General features: G+C 41.3%; 1 protein-coding gene across 1 annotated transcript in view; it reads right to left on the minus strand.

Moving 5' to 3' along the window:
* The window catches only part of dnah5 (dynein, axonemal, heavy chain 5), a 366,123-nt gene that overhangs the window by 333,036 nt on the left and 8,319 nt on the right, over positions 1 to 24,768 (minus strand). The window contains exons 3-11 of the mRNA XM_034175262.1: positions 23,912 to 23,996; positions 22,289 to 22,452; positions 14,251 to 14,469; positions 13,495 to 13,632; positions 6,398 to 6,574; positions 5,890 to 6,003; positions 5,666 to 5,773; positions 5,109 to 5,231; positions 3,680 to 3,895 (exon numbers count right to left, since the gene is read on the minus strand). Of these exons, the coding sequence (XP_034031153.1) occupies positions 3,680 to 3,895; positions 5,109 to 5,231; positions 5,666 to 5,773; positions 5,890 to 6,003; positions 6,398 to 6,574; positions 13,495 to 13,632; positions 14,251 to 14,469; positions 22,289 to 22,452; positions 23,912 to 23,996 (1,344 nt within the window). The remainder of the gene's footprint in view (positions 1 to 3,679; positions 3,896 to 5,108; positions 5,232 to 5,665; positions 5,774 to 5,889; positions 6,004 to 6,397; positions 6,575 to 13,494; positions 13,633 to 14,250; positions 14,470 to 22,288; positions 22,453 to 23,911; positions 23,997 to 24,768) is intronic.

The raw sequence follows: 24,768 nt of genomic DNA on the forward strand, positions 1-24,768 counted from the left end.
TCATTAATCAAAAAATGTAATATATGGCAAGAGCTGCAGACATCAGCCAGGTAAGTCATATTATTTTACAAATTTACTGTTTTGGAATGTTTCAGATCTCTGCTCTGTATTTCCCAGCAGGTGGTGCTGCTGCCCTGCATGGTACATATTTTATTATTTTTTTTAAATTATTTTTCACAGTTCATATTTTCGGATTTACAGCCAAATTAATTTTTTTGTGTGTGTGTTCTACACAAATATATGTGTCACATTCAAAAAGCAGAAATTGTTTTAAACATTTAGATGTGCAGCATCTAAATGTTTAAAACAATAAAAAGAAAGTGCCTTAAAAGTGGAATTACTAAAAGTATGGTAAAATTGAGAAAATGCTCTTGGACCCCAGAGGGTTAGGTACACAGCTTTAATTAAAAAAAAGAAAAAAAATCACTCAACTTTTGGGTTTTCAACAAGCGAAAGTTTTTTTTGGATGTCCGGTGTGTGTACCTTGTTGCCCCTTTAAGTGACTGTAATAACATGTACAGTGCATCCGGAAAGTATTCTCAGCACTTAACTTTTTCCACATTTTGTTATGTTAGAGCCTTATTCCAAAATAGATTAAATTGTTTTCCCTCAAAATTCTGCTGACAACACTCCATAATGACAATATTAAAAACATTTGGTTGAAGTATTTGCAAATTTATTAAAAATTAAAAAACTAAGAAATTAGCAGTTTGTTATGTTCCGCATTTTGTTATGTTACAGCCTTATTCCAAAATGGAGTAAATTCATTTTATCCCTCAACATTTGACTCACAATACCCCATAATGACAACATAAAAAAGGGTTTCTTTTTATAATTTTTGCAAATTTACTCAACAAAAAAATCTAAGAAATCACATGTACGAGGTATCTTATAAAACTAACCAGCAGTTTTATTAAAAAAAAAAACTATATGGATTTGATTGACATGCGATTACACCAATCATGCTTGAACCCTCGTGCGCATGCGTAAGTTTTTTCACGCGTGTCGGTGACGTAATTTCCCTGTGGGCAGGCCTTGAGTGAGATGTGGTCCCGCTCTCTCGGCTGAATTCCTTTGTTTCACACGCTGCTTGAGACGGCGCGCGTTGCTTTATCAAACGTTTTTCTGGACCTGTGAGGAATATCCGAGTGGACACTATTCGAGAAATTCAGCTGGTTTTCGGTGAAAAGTTTAACGGCTGATGAGAGATTATGGGGTGTTTCTGTCGCTGTAAGGACTTCCCACGAAGCGGGACGTCCTGCAGCGCTTCCAGGCGCCGTTGTCGGCCTGTTTCAAGCTGAAATCATCCTAATTTAAGGCTCTGTTGACCCAGGACGTCGTGAGAGAACAGAGAAGATTCAGAAGAGGCCGGCATGAGGAGTTTATGCAGACATTCCACTGTTTAAGGACATTTTGTATTGAAAGACGTGCGCGCAAATTCGCCGAGTCGTCACGGAAACGACTCGGCGAATCTGTGTGCGCCGCAACAGGAAAAACACCTCCGTGTTGAAAACCATTTGTAAAATTCAGGCGGCTTTTGATGGCTTTCAACAAGTGAGTAACTGAGAAATTGTTTAACAGCTTGGGCATGTTCCAACTTGTCCGTTAAGGTTTCCAACGGAGGTGTTTTTCCTGATGCGACCCCCCGTGGTCGGGTCCGGCCCGACATGCGACTCTGCCCGCACGTTCTTTCATTACAAAATGTCTGTTAACAATGGAATGTCCGAATAAACTCCTCATGCCGACTTCTTCTGAAAGTTCTCTGTTCTCTGACGACTTACTGGGTCAACAGAGCCTGAAATGTGGAAGTTTTCAACTTGAAACGGCGAGACGCTGCCGCCTCGAAGCGCAGATCGCCGTCAGGCACCGTGGGCCGTCCTTACGGCGACACTACCAGACCAAAATCTCTCATCAGCCGTTAAAATTTTTACCGAAAACCAGCTGAATTTATCGAATGGTGTCCACTCAGTTGTGCCTTATAGTTTTGAAAAAAATTTTTTGATCAAAGCAGCAGTCTCTGAGCCATTCCTAAACAATGAAAAAATCGACGAGAGGGTGGGCGACTCCTCACTCAAAGACTGCCCACAGGCGAATGACGTAACCGACAGGCGTGAAAAAACTCTCGCATGCCCACGAGGGTTCAAGCATGTCTGATGTAATCACATGTGATTCAAATCCATATGGTTTTTGAAAAAATAATAAGGCCGGATACTTTTCTAATAGACCTCGTACTTAAGTACTCACACCCTTTGCGCAATACTTTGTTGACGCAGCTTCAACAGTAATTACAGCCTCAAGTCTTCTTGAATATGATGCCACAAGCTTGGTGCACCTATCTTTTGAACCGTCACCCCAGTCTGAGGTCAAGAGCACTCTGGAGCAGGTTGTCATCCAGGATGTCTCTGCACATTGCTGCATTCATCTTTCCCTCAATCCTGACTAGTCTCCCAGTTCCTGCTGCTGAAAAACATCCCCACAGAATGATGCTGCCACCACCATGCTTCACTGTAGGGATGGTGCCTGGTTTCCTCCAAACATGACTCCTCGCATTCATGCAAGAGTTCAATCTTTGTGTCATCAGACCAGAGAATTTTGTTTCTCGTGGTCTGAGAGTCCTTCAGGTACCTTTTGGCAAACTCCAGGCGGGTTGCCATGTGCTTTTTACTAAGGAATGGCCACTCTACCATACAGGCCTGATTGATGGATTGCTGCAGAGATGGTTGTCTTTGTGGAAGGTTGTAGTCTCTACACAGAGAAATGCTGGAGCTCTGACAAAGTGACCATCGGGTTCTTGGTCACCTCCCTGACTAAGGCCCTTCTCCCCTGATCACTCAGTTTAGACGGGCGGCCAGCTCTAGGAAAAGACGTGGTAGATCTGAATTTCTTCCATATACAGATGATGGAGGCCACTGTGCTAATTGGGACCTTCAAAGTAGCAGAAATGTTTCTGTACCCTTCTCCGGATTTGTGCCTTAAAACAATCCTGTCTCGGAGGTCTACAGACAATTCCTCTGACTTCGTGCTTGGTTTGTGCTCTGACATGCACTATATGTAGGGAACTTACATGTAGACAGATGTGTGCCTTTGCAAATCATGTCCCATCAACTGATGGAGGCCACTGTAGAAACATCTCAAGGATGATCTGTGGAAACAGGATCCACCTGAGCTCAATTTTGAGCTTCATGGCAAAGGCTGTAGTTGTTGTTGTTTTTTGTTTATTTGTTTGTTTTTGTAAATTTGCAAAATTCTCAAAAAAAAAAAACTTTTTCACATTGTCATTATTGAGTATTGCGTGTAGAATTTTGAGGAAAAAATGAATTACATAAATTTTGGAATAAGGCTGTATAACATAAAAAGTGGAAAAAGTGAAGTGTTGTGAATACTTTCTAGATGCACTGTAGGTAACAGCAAGCAATGCATATTATGATGTAATACAGGAAATACAGCAACAGCCAGATCACAGAGTCTTTGAACATATTTGAAGTGCTCTGCTGAGGTCTCATCTCACCAAGACACATGTTCGTAATGCACGTATGCACGTGCTGTGCATATGCCGCAGTAAGATTTGCATTTGTTGGTGATCGTGGCAAAAGAAGCATTCATACTGCATCACTGTGTATTTAGTGTCTGGCTTAAGTTACAAAAATGGTGTGATGTAATAAACATAATATATACCCACTTGAAACCTGGTTGCTGCAGTCTCCAGTCCCTCTAACTTCGAGTGTTGTAGAGCAGAGTAAGTTGAAATGGTGTTGAACATTTCCAGGATTTTCCTGAGTCGTCGCTCAAATGCGTCAAACTGCCCAAAAATGTTCGTCTTGCTGAAGTCAAATTGTCTCTCTGAAGGAGTCTGTTCCAGTATCTTCTTGGTCTTATGGTAATGGCGCTGGTACTCCTGGAGATTGGAGAGTGACATGGTGAAATGGATCACTTTGAATTTTACCCGAGGCCATCAAAATATGGCCATCAGGCATTGCAAAGACTTTGCGTCTGTCTGTCTGTCTGTGCTCAGCATATGTTCAGTCCTATTACTGCCAGAGTCTTCAAATTTACAAGGAACACTCTTGGGACACAGACCTTGGACAAGTTTAAAGATGGCTAACCTTGACCTATTTTAAGAGGTAGTTTAAGAGGTTAAAAAGTCACATTGTTTCCTGTTTTTATGCTATGAATCATGCAAATTGTGTTTTTTTTCACAGATGCTGGCTTTTGAACTTTGCACTGGTAACAATCTGGATGGTCTTTTTCCCCTTATGTCCAGAGGACACAACGTCCATGATTTCCAAAAACAATTTGAAATGTGGACTCATCAGACCACAGAACACTTTTCCACTTTGCATCTGTCCATTTCAAATGACCTTGGGCCCAGAGAAGGCGGCGGCGTTTCTGGATGTTGTTGATGTATGGCTTTCGCTTTGCATGGTAGACTTTTAACTTGCACTTGTAGATGTAGTGACGAACTGTGTTAACTGACAATGGTTTTCTGAAGTGTTTTTGAGCCCATGCAGTAAGATCCTTTATACAACGATATTGGTTTTAATGCAGTGCCGCCTGAGGGATCGAAGGTCATGGGCACTAAATGTTGGTTTTCGGCCTTGCCACTTATGTGTAGAAAGTTTCTCTGAATCTTCTGATTATAATATGGACTGTACATGATGGAATCCCGAAATTCCTTGCAATTGGACTATTTTTTTTCATGCAGTTGTTCTCAAAGTGGTGATCCTCGCCCCATCTTTGCTTGTGAATGGTTGACCCTTGTGGGGCTGCTCCTTTTATACCCAATCATGACACTCACCTGTTTCCAATTAACCTGTTCACCTGTGGAATGTTCCAAACAGGTGTTCTTTGAGCATTCATCAACTTTCCCAGTCTTTTGTTGCCACTGTCCCAACTTTTTTGAAACGTCTTGCAGGCATCCATTTCAAAATCAGCAAATATTTGCACAAAAACAAAAAGTCTATTAGTTTGAACATTAAATATCTTGTCTTTCTGGTGTATTCAAATTAATATAGGTTGAAGAGGATTAGCTAATCATTGTATTCTGTTTTTATTTACATTTCACACAACGTCCCAACTTCAGTGGTATTGAGGTTGTAAGTATGCAGTACCTGGTTGAGGTGGATAGCAGCTTTTACTTTGTCGGTCAGTTCTTCCTCAGGTTGGTCCCAGATTGAATTAGCGCCATTATTAGTGATGTAGGCCTTGCAAGCGGTGATCATCTGGTTTGTCACCTAGCAATATTGATAGACATGGACAATTTAAAAGACTAGATACTGTAATTTGGAGTTTGAGTGGTCAAATACGGCTCGAGAAATTAGATATGTTTTTTGTGCTATTCAGCATTCTATCATGAATTGACCCATTTGTACAATGTAATATTCTTAATGAAAATGTACGTACAAACAAACAAAAGAATCCTTTTGTGTAGGATTGTTGTAGCTCTGTTGGGGGTTAATTTAACAATGCCCTTACTCAGGGGTAAATTTGAAATGTCTAATAGTTCCATTTATTTATCTATGAAAAGATTTCAATTACAGTGCTTTTTCTTCAAAGACAAACAATATCTAAAGTGTAGGAAACCAATTTTACTTTTCATTCTTGATTACACAAAGCCCTTTGCAGCATTATTGCATAGACAGTCGTGCGGCATAGCAGCTGCCCCTACCTTGACAAAAAGTGATGTCATCTTTTCAGAGGTGTTGTAGTAACGAGAGATAGTGTAAATCATCTTGATTGTACTCATCAAACCTGGGATTGCACCAACCATCGCAACCTGGGTGAAATGGAAACTGTAATTTGTGTGTTTTCAAATGGAGATTTAATTATACATTGGCTTCAAAACCCTAACTTATAAATAAAATGTGTATATTTAAGCATGTTTCTCCTCACAGGATCACAGTTGTAGAGCGGGTCACAATACTTCTCAAGGGAGAAGAGGAACTTGACGTTGTCTTTAGCCTCGTTAACTGCCTTTGTGATCCTGGTGTCCAGTTCACGCCACGACTACACAGAATGTTGTCAGACAGTGCTATTAGATTATCAGATAATGTCAAACAGTGTTACTGGCTTTAAAATCTACCTTTCTGTGACCTCATTCAGTGTTTAGTATAGTTGGAAGATAGAGATGGAGAAGGATAATATACAAGAAGCCACTGAAGCCACGAAACGTGGTCCACATTAATGATCTTATATTCAAGATTTTTGCAGTTAATCTGATTATCATCATCATCCTGCCCATTATTTAATGTCTTTATCTGTGCATTAATGGAAAAATAAGTGAAAGTAGCGAGCGTCTAAATGGGCAAACAAAACATTGCACCACACACAGTACCATCATATAATAGATGTTTGTAGATAAAATAATTAAACTGCAACAATCAATGAAATTATTGCCGACCTTGATAAGTTTGGATTTGGCCATCAAGAGCACACCCATAACAACTTTAAAGTCCGGTCTCTTCAGCTGGTCCAGGATGTAGCTGAAACAGGTCATTTGTTCCTTCCAGTAGTTCAGTTCATCCCGAGGACCAAGATCATCAGATTCTTTTCTCAGCTGGTCACTCTCAGCTACGACCTAGAGAAAGGTGTTACTGCACCTCTGTTGGTTATTTCATCTTAATGCCATATGGGGGAGCATAAGAACTACTCATGAGTATGACAACACGTGCGGCGCTCCACAGCTAAATCTCTCACTCAATTTCATTCATATTTGATATAATCTAAATAGGAAAGTGCACCTGGATGAGCCCCAAATGGGCTTGTGTCCTCTGAGCAAGTCATTTTTGCATCCTTTGCTAAAATATACAAGCTTGCTAAGCATTAAGATAAAAAAAAACCTAGTGTAATCTCTGTGGATAACCACCCCCCATCACCACCACCACCACCCACCCACCCACCAAAAGAAGTTAAAATATATATTTTATTAAATTTAATGAATTAAGTACCCTATATAAAATCTCCCAAATAATTTTACAAGCTTTACTTTCATCACAGTAATTACAGTATGAAATAAGTCAGTCACTTCAGCTACTCCATTGTTTTTACTCTGGGTCACCCCAGCAGATCCAAGGTGAATCTGCAAGTTCATTTGGCACAAGCTTTACATCGGATGCTCTTCCCGACACAACTCCACATTACATGGAGAAATGTCGCAAAGGTGGGGTCTGAACCAAGAAACTTTTGCACTGAAACCAAGCGCAATAACCACTTGGCCACCATGCTGAAATTGCAAAATATGAGTTAATAAATAAAATATTTTTTTGCCAATAAATTTGCTGTGATCAGTTATTGGAAAATACTGATTAACATTTTCCAAGATGCTTCTAAATTATATATATTTAATCCAGTTGCAGTTCATAATTAGAAAATGCTGTTAGTGTGTTGCAGCACTGTTTCCTTATTTTAGTAAAGTTACAGTCTTTATAGAATGTGCTGTATAACTGGCTTGGCGCTAGTTTGTCATTAGGTATGACATCACACATAACATTAGCATAAGCCGAGTGCCTTAATAGTAAACAACGGGATATTGACGGGATATTGCTTTGACACTTGCACATATTTTGGCTCCGCATTCTCGCGTACTTCGTCGTGGCAATGCCACCCGCTGTGTTCCCAGCTGGATGCCACGCTTTGTGCACTAGATGCTGCGTATATAAAATAATTATTTCATAGTGGATTAATCATTTTCTCTCAGAGTTTCACAGCAGCTTGTGGACTACCTTACTGAGAATAATCTTTTTGAGCCACTGCAGTCTGCTTTTAGGAAATATAATTCCACAGAGACAGCTCCCACTAAAGTGGTGAATGATCTTCTTCTTGCAATGGATTCAGATTGGGATCCACTACAGTTCTGGTGCTGTTGGATCTCAGTGCTGTGTTTGATACCGTAGATCATCATATTCTCCTTGATGGGCTGGAGAACCATTTTGGGATTACTGGGAATGCCCGTGCATGGTTGACATCATACCTGACCAGTCATTCTCACTGTGTTTTGTACAGCAACACTACCTCTAACCTTAGTGACATGAAGTTTGGGGTTCCACAGGGGTCCGTCTTAGGCTCCCTGCTTTTATCCCTTTATATAGCACCCCTTGGGCATTGTGGCATTACCTTTCATTGTTATGCTGATGATACTCAGTTATACATGCCGATAACTGTTGGTAATCCCATCCACATAAAATCCTTAGGGGATTTCCTTGCATCAGTTAAAAGCTGGATGTCTAACAATTTCCTACATTTAAACCCTGACGAGACTGAAATTATGGTTCTTGGTCCAGTGAGACATTGGCATCAGTGAGACATCGGCATCAATACTGCAATGTTCTATTTTCTGATTTACCACGGTCCAGCATAAGAGGTCTCCAACTGGTTCAAAACGCTGCTGCCAGACTTCTGACATGAAGCAGAAAGTTTGACTACATTAAACCCATTCTGGCATCTCTTCACTGGCTTCCTGTCCCTGTGAGATCAGATTTTAAGGTTCTGCTACGAGCCTATAACACTGTTCATGGACTGTCACCTCCCTACTGACCTACTTAAACCCTATGTACCAGCTCTGCATTCTCAGAGTGCAGGACTACTTTGTGTCCCTAGGGTGAATAAAAAGTCTGCGGGTCACAGAGTTTTCTCTTATTGTGCACCTGCTTAGTGGAATGCTCTCCCTATGGAGATAAAACAGTCAGATTCTGTAGAGACTTTCAAGTCCAGACTTAAGAAGCACTTATAGTTATAAGATAATTATAGTGGGCGATTTTAACAACCACGTAGATGCTGAGAATGACAGTCTCAACACTGCATTTAATCTATTGTTAGACTCGACTGGCTTTGCTCAAAATGTAAATGAGTCCACCCACCACTTTAATCATACCTTAGATCTTGTTCTGACTTATGGTATGGAAATTGAAGACTTAACAGTATTCCCTGAAAACCCCCTTCTGTCTGATCATTTCTTAATAACATTTACATTTACTCTGATGGACTACCCAGCAGTGGCGAATAAGTTTCATTACAGTAGAAGTCTTTCAGAAAGCGCTGTAACTAGGTTTAAGGATATGAATCCTTCTTTACGTTCTCCAATGCCATATACCAACACAGGGCAGAGTAACTACCTAAATTCTGTGAGTGAGATAGATTATCTCGTCAATAGTTTTATATCCTCATTGAGGACAACTTTGGATGCTGTAGCTCCTCTGAAAAAGAGAGCCTTAAATCAGAAGTGCCTGACTCCGTGGTATAACTCACAAACTCGCAGCTTAAAGCAGATAACCTGTAAGTTGTAGAGGAAATGGCGTCTCACTAATTTAGAAGATCTTCACTTAGCCTGGAAAAAGAGTCTGTTGCTGTATAACAAAGCCCTCCGTAAAGCTAGGACATCTTACTACTCATCACTAATTGAAGAAAATAAGAACAACCCCAGGTTTCTTTTCAGCACTGTAGCCAGGCTGACAAAGAGTCAGAGCTCTATTGAGCCGAGTATTCCTTTAACTTTAACTAGTAATGACTTCATGACTTTCTTTGCTAATAAAATTTTAACTAATAGACAAAAAATTACTCATAACCATCCCAAAGACATATCGTTCTCTTTGGCTGCTTTCAGTGATGCCAGTATTTGGTTAGACTCTTTCTCTCCGATTGTTCTGTCTGAGTTATTTTCATTAGTTACTTCCTCCAAACCATCAACATGTCAATTAGACCCCATTCCTACCAGGCTGCTCAAGGAAGCCCTACCATTAATTAATGCTTCGATCTTAAATATGATCAATCTATCTTTATTAGTTGGCTATGTACCACAGGCTTTTAAGGTGGCAGTAATTAAACCATTACTTAAAAAGCCATCACTTGACCCAGCTATCTTAGCCAATTACAGGCCAATCTCCAACCTTCCTTTTCTCTCAAAAATTCTTGAAAGGGTAGTTGTAAAACAGCTAACTGATCATCTGCAGAGGAATGGTCTATTTGAAGAGTTTCAGTCAGGATTTAGAATTCATTATAGTACAGAAACAGCATTAGTGAAGGTTACAAATGATCTTCTTATGGCCTCAGACAGTGGACTCATCTCTGTGCTTGCTCTGTTAGACCTCAGTGCTGCTTTTGATACTGTTGACCATAAAATTTTATTACAGAGATTAGAGCATGCGATAGGTATTAAAGGCACTGCGCTGCGGTGGTTTGAATCATATTTATCTAATAGATTACAATTTCTTCATGTAAATGGGGAATCTTCTTCACAGACTAAGGTTAATTATGGAGTTCCACAAGGTTCTGTGCTAGGACCAATTTTATTCACTTTATACATGCTTCCCTTAGGCAGTATTATTAGACAGCATTGCTTAAATTTTCATTTTTTTACGCAGATGATACCCAGCTTTATCTATCCATGAAGCCAGAGGACACACACCAATTAGCTAAACTGCAGGATTGTCTTACAGACATAAAGACATGGATGACCTCTAATTTCCTGCTTTTAAACTCAGATAAAACTGAAGTTATTGTACTTGGCCCTACAAATCTTAGAAACATGGTGTCTAACCAGATCCTTACTCTGGATGGCATTACCCTGACCTCTAGTAATACTGTGAGAAATCTTGGAGTCATTTTTGATCAGGATATGTCATTCAATGCGCATATTAAACAAATATGTAGGACTGCTTTTTGGCATTTGCGCAATATCTCCAAAATCAGAAAGGTCTTGTCTCAGAGTGATGCTGAAAAACTAATTAATGCATTTATTTCCTCTAGGCTGGACTATTGTAATTCATTATTATCAGGTTGTCCTAAAAGTTCCCTGAAAAGCCTTCAGTTAATTCAAAATGCTGCAGCTAGAGTACTGATGGGGACTAGAAGGAGAGAGCATATTTCACCCATATTGGCCTCTCTTCATTGTCTTCCTGTTAATTCTAGAATAGAATTTAAAATTCTTCTTCTTACTTATAAGGTTTTGAATAATCAGGTCCCATCTTATCTTAGGGACCTCATAGTACCATATCACCCCAATAGAGCGCTTCGCTCTCAGACTGCAGGCTTACTTGTAGTTCCTAGGGTTTTTAAGAGTAGAATGGGAGGCAGAGCCTTCAGCTTTCAGGCTGCTCTCCTCTGGAACCAGCTCCCAATTCGAATCAGGGAGACAGACACCCTCTCTAATTTTAAGATTAGGCTTAAAACTTTCCTTTTTGCTAAAGCTTATAGTTAGGGCTGGATCAGGTGACCCTGAACCATCCCTTAGTTATGCTGCTATAGACTGCTGGGGGGTTCCCATGATGCACTGAGTGTTTCTTTCTCTTTTTGCTCTGTATGCACCACTCTGCATTTAATCATTAGTGATCGATCTCTGCTCCCCTCCACAGCATGTCTTTTTCCTGGTTCTCTCCCTCAGCCCCAACCAGTCCCAGCAGAAGACTGCCCCTCCCTGAGCCTGGTTCTGCTGGAGGTTTCTTCCTGTTAAAAGGGAGTTTTTCCTTCCCACTGTAGCCAAGTGGTTGCTCACAGGGGGTCGTTTTTGACCGTTGGGGTTTTACATAATTATTGTATGGCCTTGCCTTATAATATAAAGCGCCTTGGGGCAACTGCTTGTTGTGATTTGGCGCTATATAAAAAAATTGATTGATTGATATACATATACACATACATATATATATACATATATATACACATACATACATATATATATACACATACATACATATACATACACACATACATACACATACATATACACATACATATACATATATATACACATACATATATATACACATATATCAATCAATTAATGATAAATTACAGATATATGTTAAAGGCTTAACAATGCAATCAATAATATTTTTAACCAAAAACATATCAAAACGGTCACTATCAGTTTATTTTTTCCCTTTAAGTTTGTGAACTATATCAATAATTTCTTTTTCATCCGTTCCTCTAATAAACAATGAATCACGAACTGTTTCTATTGTTTTGCTGTGATTCAAGGAGCATGTTTTGGAAGGAACAATTGAATTTGCTAAGTTTTTACCCACGTTAACAAAATAACCATTAAAATGATCTGCAATAGCTTTGTTTTCTTTAACAATTGTGTCAGTATTTGTATAAAAATAGGCAGGATATTCTTTGACATCTTTTTTCTTATTTATGATTTCATTTAAGAACCTCCAAGTACCCTTTATATTCGTTTTATTTTTTTTTTTCCAGTAAATCACTATAATACTGTCTTTTACACTGCCAAAATCTCCCAAAATTTCCTGTATAATTTCTTGTATTGTCAATTGTGTCGATAGCATGGCCCCTTTGAGTCTGGTCTGCTTGAGGTTTCTTCCTCAAATCATCAGAGGGAGTTTTTCCTTACCACTGTCACCTGTGTGCTTGCTCTAGGGGTTGGTAAGGTTAGACCTTACTTGTGTAAAGTGTCTTGAGGCAACTTGTTGTGATTTGGCACTATATAAATGAAAATAAATTGATATTGAGTTTGGCTGTTGACAACACCCCTAATCGCTTCCGGAATCACAGAGGACCCTTGCGGCTGCCACTTTTCTTCTCTCTCTTTTCTGCGTTTCATGAGGTGGAGAACACATTTGGAATTGTATAAAAGGTCATTATTTGTAATATTTATATTGTAATGGCTTGGTAAAACAGTTGCATGTTCATTCCTTCTTATGAGTAGTAGTAAGAGTATGTTTATGATAGATTTATCATCTCTTTATAATCTTTCAGATGAGAGCGCTGTGAAGCATTGCAGTGAGGCAATCACTCACACTCATGCACAGTGTTTTTTAATTGTTTGCGCAATGTTCCTGTGATGTTCACATAATTAATGCATGACAGAGATTCTGAAAATTTAAAAATTTTCTTTGCGCACTTGCATGAAGCCGCGCACAGTTTACAACGGTTTGTAATGCATAGTGCGTACAAATGCATGAATCAAATTCGTGCAAGTGTCAAGGCACTTTTAGAATGTACCTAAAACAATAGAGGAGTGTCTTAAAGCAGCGATTTACAATGCATTTAATCACTCACGTCTTGAAGACTTTGTGGCGTCAAATAATGCAATGCTAATAGGGTAACATTAGCATGAAAACTCACTAGCATTACATAGTGCAATGCCAAAAGGCAAATGTTAACATGAAATGAGTGCTTTCACTGTAAGCAATGGGATTAATAATGTACTTAAAAACATACTTACAATTTAGCTTTGAAAAAAATCTTCCTGTGCATTGTCAGGTAAATTTTACATGCTGCAGAAAATGACAATCGGACTATATGTGTGTGGGGTTTTTTTGTGTGGGTTTTGTTTTCTTCACCAGACAGAAATTGTTGCCAAAACAACCCAATATAAAGCAAAAAAAAGTAATTGATTGGATACTGAAACTCCACTCCCACCTCTGGTTTTTATGCAATTAATAGCAAATTAATTAATAAATAAAAAGGCTCATTAGTTAACAAATGAATTTTACAAGAAGGGTACAGACAAACTACTTTATTGTGGCAGGTTGTACATTAGGTTACCTGTTCAATCTGCTGAATCCAGACTTTCATGCAGGCTTCTGCCTTTTCAACGGTCTCTTTGGTGTTAGCTGCAGCCGTGTAATCTGATGGACATTTGAAAACTTCCCAGTCAATGGCGTCACACTCTTTGAGGGTCACCTGGAATAAAATGGTGACATGACTTATTTTTGTTACACTGTCTACTTTTGATGCAATATAACTGTGTAGAGTACATATGGGCCTGGAGGAGCGCTTTTACAGAATATTAAATAAAGACATAAATGAAAAAATAAATATGCTGGCTGCAAAAAGGTTTGACAATGACAAAACATACATTGTGGAATCTAACAGATTTAAATTATTCACTGTGATTTGCACTGAACTTGGCACATATATGGGAGTGGGCTCCCAAATTACCCAGTAAGATCAAATTTGCTAAAGGTCAATTATTAGGGCCAGGCTCATGTCTACCTGTCTATTAGTTGGTCTAAGCCCTTTCACTAATTTCTACATAACTTGGGATGTTCCCAAATTTGCTGTGAAAAGTTTGGCAAAGGCCAAGGTCAGAGAATTTGATTTTTCAACCAAGATTTGATCAAATGTGGCTCTCACTTACTTAGATTCCAGAACTGCTCTGACAAGGTCAGCCACTGGTCAATCAATTGGGTGGAGAACAAGGTCACTGGGGCCAAATCTCAGACTGCCGTAGATGTTACCGTCTTCATGCCCACTGATACTATATTACCTAGTTTATAAAATATGAACAACCTAACTTACCATTTTTTTCATGTTCTGCTGTGCTCCAGCCAAATCAGACACCATGTTTTCCAGAGATGCTAAGTATTCCTGTTTGACAGCCTGGTTCTGGGGATTGGCATGCTCTCCCCAACCATGGTCCATGTTCCTCAGTGCGGGGATGAAGACATCAGAGAACAGCTGCTCTAAACTTTTCAACAGACCCCCATCAGTTGTGTCCAACATATTGAAATTTACATCCTACAAAAGAGACAGCACTGCAGGTGTATCATCATTGCACAGAAAGATAGGGAATTACTAACATCAATGCAATGTTTTTCTAACAAGTGACATAGATTATGTGCCTTTATTTTCCTAAACTGAGAGAAATTAACATACAGCATACAGTCAAGTCTATAATTCATTACACAGTGAAAAAGTTTTTAGTGTTTTTTTTTTTGCCTCTGTCTTTGTGCACCCTGCCCACTGCTGTAAGGAAGTTTCAGTTACTTTCAACATGGAACAGCACAGACGTGTGCAGGAGATATCAGAAGCAAAGCAGTTTTTACTTATGGTTTTGATTTATAAATTAAACAAATTCCAGACTTCATCGAAATTAAGGTCAACTCTGTCATTTTTACAAAGTGAAAATATCACACATGTTTTTAGTTTTAAAGCAATGTGCTAATAGGGCAGCACGGTGGCTTAGTGGTTAGCACTGTTGCCTCACAGCGAGAAGGTCATGGGTTCAATTCCCGCCTGTGGCCTTTCTGTGTGGAGTTTGCATGTTCTCCCCTTGTTTGCATGGGGTTTCCTCCGGGTGCTCCGGTTTCCTCCCACATCCAAAGACATGCGGGTTAGGTGGACTGGAATCTTTAAACTGTCTGTAGGTGTGGGTGTGGCTGTGTTTGTTTGTCTGTTGTGGCGTGCTGTCTTGGGTGTACCCCACTTCATGCTCTATGACTGCTGGGATAGGCTCCAGCTCCCAACGCAACCCTTAATTGGACTAAGCGGTTGAAGATGTGTGTGTGTGTGTGTGTGTGTGTGTGTGTAATGCGCTAATTCTGAAGGTTTGAGCATGAACAGAAAAAGATGCCAAAAGGCATTATGGGAAAATGACCCTCCTCTGATCACTGGTTGGTTGGTTTATTTATTTGTAAAACCCAACACACAAGTTTAGTGATAGGGGATTCTATCACCGTAAAGTCAGGTTACAGATGCCGGCTGACGTTAAATGTATTCCTGGGGCCAGAGCTCCCGACATTGCATCTCATCTTAGGGTGCTGACGCTACAGAAGGGAAGACAGACGAAGGAACATGACATGAGATATAGTCACATAGTTATTCACGTTGGCACCAATAATATCAGGATGAAGCACTCAGAGGTCACAAAAATGGACATAGAGAGGACTTGTGACCTTGCCAGAAAGATGTGTTGGCATAGATTAATCGTCTCTGGTCCCCTCCCTCCCGGGGTACTGATGAGGTGTTTAGCAGGCTGGAATCATTAAATAGGTGGCTGGCGCAGTTGTGTAGACAGCAAGGCTTTAGCTTTATTGATAACTGGCCTTCATTCTGATGCCGGATGGCCTCCACCCTACTGGGGAAGGTGCCACCATCTTGTCTGCGAACATAGATAGAGCTCTACAGGGAGGGTAACATTAGGAATCTACAGCAGGCCACGGAGCAGGTGATTAGAGACCCTGCAAGGCTTATGACAAATGTGGGTGTGGAATCCATTTGCTTAGCGGGGAATTTAGTGCAGAAAATCCACTATGGTGATAGTGCAGTTTATTTGCCAGGGAGGGAATTTCAACAAGTTGAGACTGTGGTCTGCTTCCGTAGTCGTGTCCATAAAAATTATAGAGGGATATGCTTTCCAAACTTAATACCCATTACTATATTGGATGATGTTGAAATTGAGGATGGCCCAGTGGTTGTTCCAGCAATAGCAAAGATTTCGTGTCTGCTACCTACAACGCGAGTGGAATGTCTCAAACCTAAACCTACTTCTAGGCATCTTATACATGCTACTCTGGAACAACCCCTAAACCCAAACAATTCAACTGTCAACCCCACTGAGGTTCTTAGACTGGGTCATTAACATAAGATCACTGTCCTCAAAATCATTGTTGATCAATGATCTAATTATTGATCAAAGGTTGTTGTTCCAGTAAACACGGCTTCGAAACTGTAAACTTAATATGTGAGTGATCAGACACCACTGATGTAAGAGGCATGATGTCAGTATTCGTAACAGCAATACCATGTGCGAGAACCAGATCCAGGGTATTTCCACTAATGTGCGTGGAATCCCAAATGCATTGCCAAAATCCTAATGCATCCACAATTTCCATAAATGATTTGCAGAGGGGATCAGAAGGCTTATTTATATGAATGTTAAAGTCACCAATGATCAGAATGTTATCTACACTAGTTCAATCAATCAATCAATCAATTTTTTTATATAGCGCCAAATCACAACAAACAGTTGCCCCAAGGCGCTTTATATTGTAAGGCAAGGCCATACAATAATTATGTAAAAACCCCAACGGTCAAAACGACCCCCTGTGAGCAAGCACTTGGCTACAGTGGGAAGGAAAACAGCAGAGTGGAGAATCAGATGCTCAAACGAGTTATATTTGTGATCCCCAACAGCTAATAAGCTAAACCTAGATTTATAAATAAGAGCAACACCCCCATCTTACTTCGCATCACGAGGGACGTGACTAAATGTATATGCTGGTGGGCAGGCCTCATTTAAGGGGAGGACAGCTCTAGGTTTAAGCCAGGTTTCACATAGCCTAATCATATCTAAGTGATTCATTACGGCGATGCATCAACCCCTCAACTAAGACTGAATTCGAAGCTAGACTTCCTGATGTCTTAGCTTCACAGCTGACAAATACCCAATCAGTAGAAAGACTTGGGGATAGTTTAAACTCAGTGCTCAAAACTACACTCGACATGATTGCACCGCCTGTGTTAAAACCACGCTCCCCCAAATCACAGTCACCTTGGTTCAATGATTATCTGCGTGACCTCAAGCATAAAACAAGAGGTCTAGAACAGAAATGGCGTTCAAAATTAGAAATATTTCACCTTGCGTGGTGTGATGCTACCTTAGACTATAAGCATGCATTATTGGCTACAAAGCGGACCTACTACTCTGATTTGATCAACAAAAACAAGCATAACTCAAAGTTCTTGTTCGACACGGTGGCAACACTTATGCATGGGCAACGACCTGTAGTTCGCTCTCCTTTTACAGCACACGATTTCTTGGATTACTTTGGGAAGAAAATAGAAGACATCAGGTTAAACATATCCAGGCATGCCTTAACCCAGCCACTATACCCTGCTATTGAGGTGGGCGCCACTGCTGAGGTATTACCTAGATTTAAAGGATTTGATAGTATCTCAGTAGGCATGCTGACAAAACTCGTAATCATAATCGTGAGCACAACCTGTTTACGAGGTCTGTGAGAAAAGTATCGTACCTTTTTATTTTTTTCAAAAACTATATGGATTTGATTCATATGTTTTTACGTCAGCCAAGCTTGAAGCTTCGTGTGCGTGCGTGAGTTTTTCCATGCCTGTCGGTTGCGTCATTCGCCTGTGGGCAGGCTTTGAGTGAGCACTGCTCCACCCCTCTCGTCGTTGTTTCATTGTGAGGAAATGGCAGAATGATTTGGGCTTTTTTTCCATCAGAATGTTTTCAGAAACTGTTGGAGACAGGCAGCTGGAAACCATTCAAAACATTTATCTGGCTTTCGGTGAAAATTTTACGGGCTTTACAGAGAATAAGGAGTGTTACTACAGCTTTAAGGACGGCCCACAATGGCGCGCCGTGCTCCCAGCCACCATCGAGAGGCAGAAACCACCACATCATTTCTAAACGGATCGCTGTGTGGAGCCGGGACCGTCGTTTTCAATTTCTGTGGTTATCACAAGAGCTGGACATCAGCCATTTTCTGGCACTTTTCACATTCTTTGGCTCTGAAGGTACCTTACGAAAAAGTCAGAAGAAAATTTTAAAAAGTAACGCACAAAAATTTGTACATGTTCTCTGTATTCATCAGCTGGGAGGCTGTGATGACATCACCAAAAAGACGACAATGGATTGTTTGCCAAACAAAAGAAGGAAATGTGTCTTCTTATCTTAATTCTTATAACAACCCGAAGGGCTTTTCACATTGTACGCTTTTATACACTTCAGGCAACGCCTCCCAATGCATTGTGACGTCACATCGGACGCATCAAGGGAGAGGAGACTTACACTCTGATTTTTTGCAAGAAAGCTGAGCGATGCCATGTTGGATTTACATCAGCAACCACAAACAACCTTTAAAAAACAGCAGTTTAACGATTCTCCCATCACTCTGCCGGGAGAAGCTTTTTTTCAGCTACTTTTCTGAGTGATGCCGGAGGCGCAATCAACATGATAGCGCCACCTATGTTAAAACCGCGCTCTCCCAAATCACAGTCACCTTGGTTCAATGATTACCTGCATGGCCTCAAGCATAAGGCAAGAGGTCTAGAACGGAAATGGCGTCATTGAAAATTAGAAGTATTCCACCTTGCGTGGCATGAAGCTATCTTAGACTATAAGCCTGCATTATTGGCTACAAAGCGGCTCTATTACTCTGATTTGATTAACAAAAACAAGCATAACTCAAAGTTCTTGTTAGAGACAGTGGCAACACTTATTCATGGACAACCACCTGTAGTTTGGTCTCCTTTTACAGCACAATAAAATGAAACACACGATGAGAATAGTCTGTTGTGTGGGTCGCCCGAAGAGGAGGTACTGCTGGCCCAACACCAGAAGGCGCCCTGCCTGAAGGTGGGCTTCAGGCACCAGAGGGCGCAGTCGCCGCCAGGAGCACCAGGAGCCCGGAGCTGACAGCTGTCATACATCACCTCATCACACCTCACCCATAAAAGCCTGGAGAAGACACCACATCTCTGCCGAGAAAGCGTCTTACCGAACAGGTAAACCGCTCAGCCTGAAAATCTTTAACAGTAGTAACGTCTTTACTTCTGTGTGAGTTAACTCCTACCTTTGCAGACGAACCTTTTGTACGCTACCGAGTAGTCATTGTGTTTGGGGAGTTGGCGTACTCCGCTCCTCGGTTGTGGACTGCTAAAGTGACATTAGGATCTGCATCCAGTTCGGGAGTATAGTGATTAAGAGGTGGAGGTGTTTTCCACCATTGTTCTGAGCTGTTTGCTGGGTGTGCACACACCCACTTGATCTGTCTTTGCTTCCTGCCAGCAGTACCCGGTCCGACAGCTGAAGGTGGTGGCCACCTGGGGACTCAGGACTTGGCGGCTCTGGTGGCTCTCGGGTCTCCGCTGGCAGTGGAAATCGTGTGGGTCCCGACTCTTCTCTGGACAGGCGTCTCCTATCCTCGAGCCTGCCCACACGTCACCGACTTTGTAATTGACTGTAGTGTAAAACTGTATCTGTATTCCGTTGTGCTCATTTCACAACATTAAATTGTTACTTTTGGTATTTCCATTGACCATTCATTTATGCCCCTGTTGTGGGTCCGTGTCATCACACTTTTCACAACATAGTCTGGAAAATACACTGAGAAATTAGTTTACATTTAAAAGGGCCACCACACTTTATAATGGTTCAAATGTGCATTTCTGTTTTTCTTTTGGTTGTTTGTTAAATGCTGCAACACCAGTGTAAATGGATGCAAATGTAATTTTAAACTCAACAACAGTAGCATATTTTGAGTCACTTCTCTGAATTATTACCTGGAACATCAGCAAAGTGGCAATACCATGGTATTGTTTGCACCGGTGTGGGTGTGCATGTGTGTCTGTAATTCATAAACGGCTGGCCAGATTTTCCTCAAACTTGGTAGAAATATTATTTGGATAAATATTGAGAGGTGATAAGATTCTGGAGTAGTTTGGTCAAAGATCAAGGTCAGTGAAAACATCTTCTTAAAAAAACTTTTTTGTATATGTCAACAACAACAAGAAGCCCAGTTGAATGATCGTTCCTTCATTTTCTATACTCACTTACTCCAATTAAGGGTAAATGGACTGCATTTATATAGCATTTTTCCACCTGAATCAGAAGCTCAAAACACTTTACAATGATGCCTCACATTTACCCATTCACACAGACAGACTCACACATAGATGTCAGGGGGCTGCCATGCAAGGTACTCAATACACACTGGAAGCAGGTTGGGAGTCACAGAGGGCTGGGGCCTATTGCACCACCCTGGACAGTCTACAGCAGGGCAACACATAGACAAATTTATTCACACCTGCATTTACACCTACACTCAATTTAAAGTCACCAATTCACCTAACTTGCACGTCTTTGGAAGTGGGAGGAAGCCAGAGCACCTGGCGGGAACCCACAGAGAACATGCAAACCCCACACAGAAAAGGCCAGGGGGGAAGCGATCCCACAACCTTCGTAAATGAGGCAACAGCATTAACCACTATGCCACCGTGCTGCCCTACAGCATATATTGATCAGCCAAGTATTTGTAATTGATTGTATGACTGACTTCATAATGAACTCTCACAGAGGAAAGTAACGTACCTTTTTATTTTTTTCAAAAACTATATGGATTTGAATCACGTGCGATTACATCAGCCAACCTTGAACCCTCGTGCGCATGCGTGAGTTTTTTCACGGTTTTTGTCGGTTACGTCATTCGCCTGTGGGCAGGCTTTGAGTGAGGAGTGGTCCACCCCTCCCGTCGGAATTCCTTTGTCTAACAACTTGCTGAGAGACTGGCACTTTGCTTTATCAAAATTTTTTCAGAACCTGTGAGGTAGATCGAAGTGGACATCATTCGAGAAATTCAGCTGGTTTTCGGTGAAAATTTTAACAGCTGATGAGAGATTATGGAGTGTTACTGTCGCTTTAAGGACTTCCCATGGAGCGGGATGTCGCGCCGCGCTCTGAGGCGCCGTTGTCAGCCTGTTTCGAGCTGAAAACCTCCAAATTTAAGCCTCTGTTGACACAGGACGTCGTGAGAGAACAGAGAACTTTCAGAAGAGGTCGGGATCAGCAGTTTATCTGGACATTCCACTGTTTAAAGGAGATTTTGTAATGAAAGACGTGCGGACGGATTGGCGTGTCGGCAGGCAGCCACCGAGTCGGTTCCGTGACGACGACGCAAATCCGTCTGCGCCGCCACAGGAAAAACACCTCCGTGTTGATAACCATTTGTAAAAACCAGGCGGCTTTTGATGGCTTTCAGTAGAGTGAGTATCTGAGAAATTGTTTAACAGCTGGACATGTTCCAACTTGTCCTTAAGGCTTCCAACGGTGGTGTTCTTCCTGTGGCGGCGCGCCGCGCCGGCTGCCTGCCAACACGCCAATCCGTCCGCACGTCTTTCATTACAAAATCTCCTTTAAACAGTGGAATGTCCGGATAAACTGCTGATCCCGACCTCTTCTGAAAGTTCTCTGTTTTCTCACGACGTCCTGGGTCAACAGAGGCTTAAATTTGGAGGTTTTCAGCTCGAAACAGGCTGATGACGGCGCTTCGGAGCGCGGCACGACGTCCCGCTCCATGGGAAGTCCTTAAAGCGACAGTAACACTCCATAATCTCTCATCAGCCGTTAAAATTTTCACCGAAAACCAGTTGAATTTCTCGAATGGTGTCCAGTTCGATCTGCCTCACAGGTTCTGAAAAAATTTTGATAAAGCAAAGCGCCAGTCTCTCAGCAAGTTGTTAGACAAAGGAATTCCGCACATGATTCAAATCCAAATAGTTTTTGAAAAAAATAAAAATGTCCGATACTTTTCTCACAGACCTCGTATACTGACATATGTATATTTAGTTGTACATTTATACTGTGGTGAATAGCAAGTGCAAGTGTATCAGCCCTCTGATATCTTTCATAATCCAACTTTTGTTCATATTTTTAAAGTACATGAAGATAAATGGTATCCAGAGACAAATGTACAAAGTTGAATGATGAAGATGTTTGACTGGAAAAGGTAATATTTTATTGACTTCTCACTGACTTACTCTGAATAACTTCATAGTGTTGGTTTCATTTTTTTGTGAGTATGAACAGACTCACCTTGTGTATATTCTCTGAGGTGACTGCCTTAGAAGTGTCAGGTCTGGTGAAGAAGACACACACTCCCATTAACGCCACATCCTTTCCATCTGTCACAAACACTTTGGGCTTGCTGCTGCGACTAGGTATGAGTGGGGAGAAACCATGTGCTGGTGTCTGTGACACTGGAACCAACAAAAATAGCACAAGATACCATTATTGTTCTAAAGTCATGTAATTGAAATGCAAATTTACAATATTTTTTAAGACATAATCTATACGAGGTCTATTAGATAATAAACCGACCCTTATATTTTTTTTATTTAACTATATGGATTTGAATGACGTGCGATTACACCAATCATGCTTGAACCCTCGTGCGCATGCGTGAGTTTTTTCACGCGTGTCGGTGACGTCATTTCCCTGTGGGCAGGCCTTGAGTGAGATGTGGTCCCGCTCTCTCGGCTGAACTCCTTTGTTTCACACGCTGCTCGAGACGGCGCGCGTTGCTTTATCAACATTTTTTGTGGACCTGTGAGGAATATCCGAGTGGACACTATACGAGAAATTAAGCTGGTTTTCGGTGAAAAGTTTAACGGCTGATGAGAGATTATGGGGTGTTTCTGTCGGTGTAAGGACTTCCCACAGAGCAGGACGTCGTGCAGCGCTTCCAGGCGCCGTCGTCGGCCTGTTTCGACCTGAAAACATCCTAATTTAAGGCTTAATTCACCCAAGACGTCGTGAGAGAACAGAGAAGATTCAGAAGAGGCCGGCATGAGGGCTTTATGCGGACATTCCACTGTTTAAGGACATTTTTTAATGAAAGACGTGCGCGCAAATTTGCCGAGTCGTTTCCGTGACGACTCGGCAAATCTGTGTGCGCCGCGACAGGAAAAACACCTTCAGGCGGCTTTTGATGGCTTTCAACAAGTGAGTAACTGAGAAATTGTTTAACAGCTTGGGCATGTTCCAACTTGCCCGTTAAGGTTTCCAACGGAGGTGTTTTTCCTGTCGCGACCCCCTGCGGTCAGGTCCGGCCCGACATGCGACTCTGCCCGCATGTTCTTTCATTACAAAATGACCGTTAACAATGGAATGTCCGAATAAACTCCTCATGCCGACTTCTTCTGAAAGTTCTCTGTTCTCTGACGACTTCCTGGATCAACAGAGCCTGAAATGTGGAAGTTTTCAACTTGAAACGGTGAGACGCTGCCGCCTCGAAGCGCAGATTGCCATCAGGCGCCGTGGGCCGTCCTTATGGCGACACTACCAGACCAAAATCTCTCATCAGCCGTTAAAATTTTTACCGAAAACCAGCTGAATTTATCGAATGGTGTCCACTCAGTTGTGCCTTACAGTTTTGAAAAAAATTTGATCAAACAAAGCAGCAGTCTCTGAGCCATTCCTAAACAATGAAAAAATCGACGAGAGGGTGGGCCACTCCTGAATCAAAGACTGCCCACAGGCGAATGACGTAACCGACAGGCGTGAAAAAACTCTCGCATGCCCACGAGGGTTCAAGCATGTCTGATGTAAAGTGATTCAAATCCATATGGTTTTTGAAAAAAATAATAAGGTCGGATACTTTTCTAATAGACCTCGTACTTTTAAAACAGTGATCCCACAGCCGCAACCTTCTGTTACCTGACTCAGTTTGCAGGACGTCCTGATAGAAGAACATGAGATGTGGGAGACCCTCAGTCACAAAGAACTGCTCCATTCGGTCAATCTGAGAGAAATTAAACTTTCATTTAGATTTAGATACAGCAGTCTCTTTAAGACAGCTTCCTGCATGCTGCAACAATGACCAAAATCATAGCCCAACTGTAACATAAAACAAACACGGAATTTTTGAGACTGTAAGTGGTACCATTTTTCTGTATTATCAGATGTTTAATTTGGGATTTTGTGCATTTTTGTTGCAGTGTACATTTTATTATTGGCATTTATTAATTTATTATTACTAACACAGCCACATGGGATGTGCAGCCAGTACATTGTGCCAGTACAGTGCCTATCCCAAGCCCAGATAAGTGAGTAGGTTTATGTCAGGAATGGCATCCAACATAAAACAAACCAAAACAAAGGTCAAGGTCAAGGCCCAGATTAACAATGACCGCAACCAGTGCTGCTGCCCAACAGGATGCTGACGGAAAATGGGCTACTGCTGGGCAAAGGAGAAGAAGAGGAGAATGTGTCCACAACAGCAGGAAAAGAGGAAAACTACAAGGGTGGAAGTGAGAGTCTGAACTTTGGTAGAATGTTGGTAGTATGACTGGTAAAGGGATAGAGCTGGCTGCAGGAGAGGAGAAAGATGGACGGACGTATTGTGTGTGCAAGAGAACAAGTGGAAGGGAAGTAAGGCCGGGAGTATAGGCGGTGGGTTCAAGTTGTTGTATCATTGTGTGAAAAGGAAGAGAAATGGTGTTGCGGTCATTTTAAAGGAAGAGTATGTTAAGAGTGTGTTAGAGGTTAAGCGAGTGTCTGACAGGGTGATGAGT

The sequence above is a fragment of the Thalassophryne amazonica genome, chromosome 7 (genome assembly GCF_902500255.1).
Source record: "Thalassophryne amazonica chromosome 7, fThaAma1.1, whole genome shotgun sequence".
In the NCBI taxonomy this organism is placed as follows: Eukaryota; Metazoa; Chordata; class Actinopteri; order Batrachoidiformes; family Batrachoididae; genus Thalassophryne; species Thalassophryne amazonica.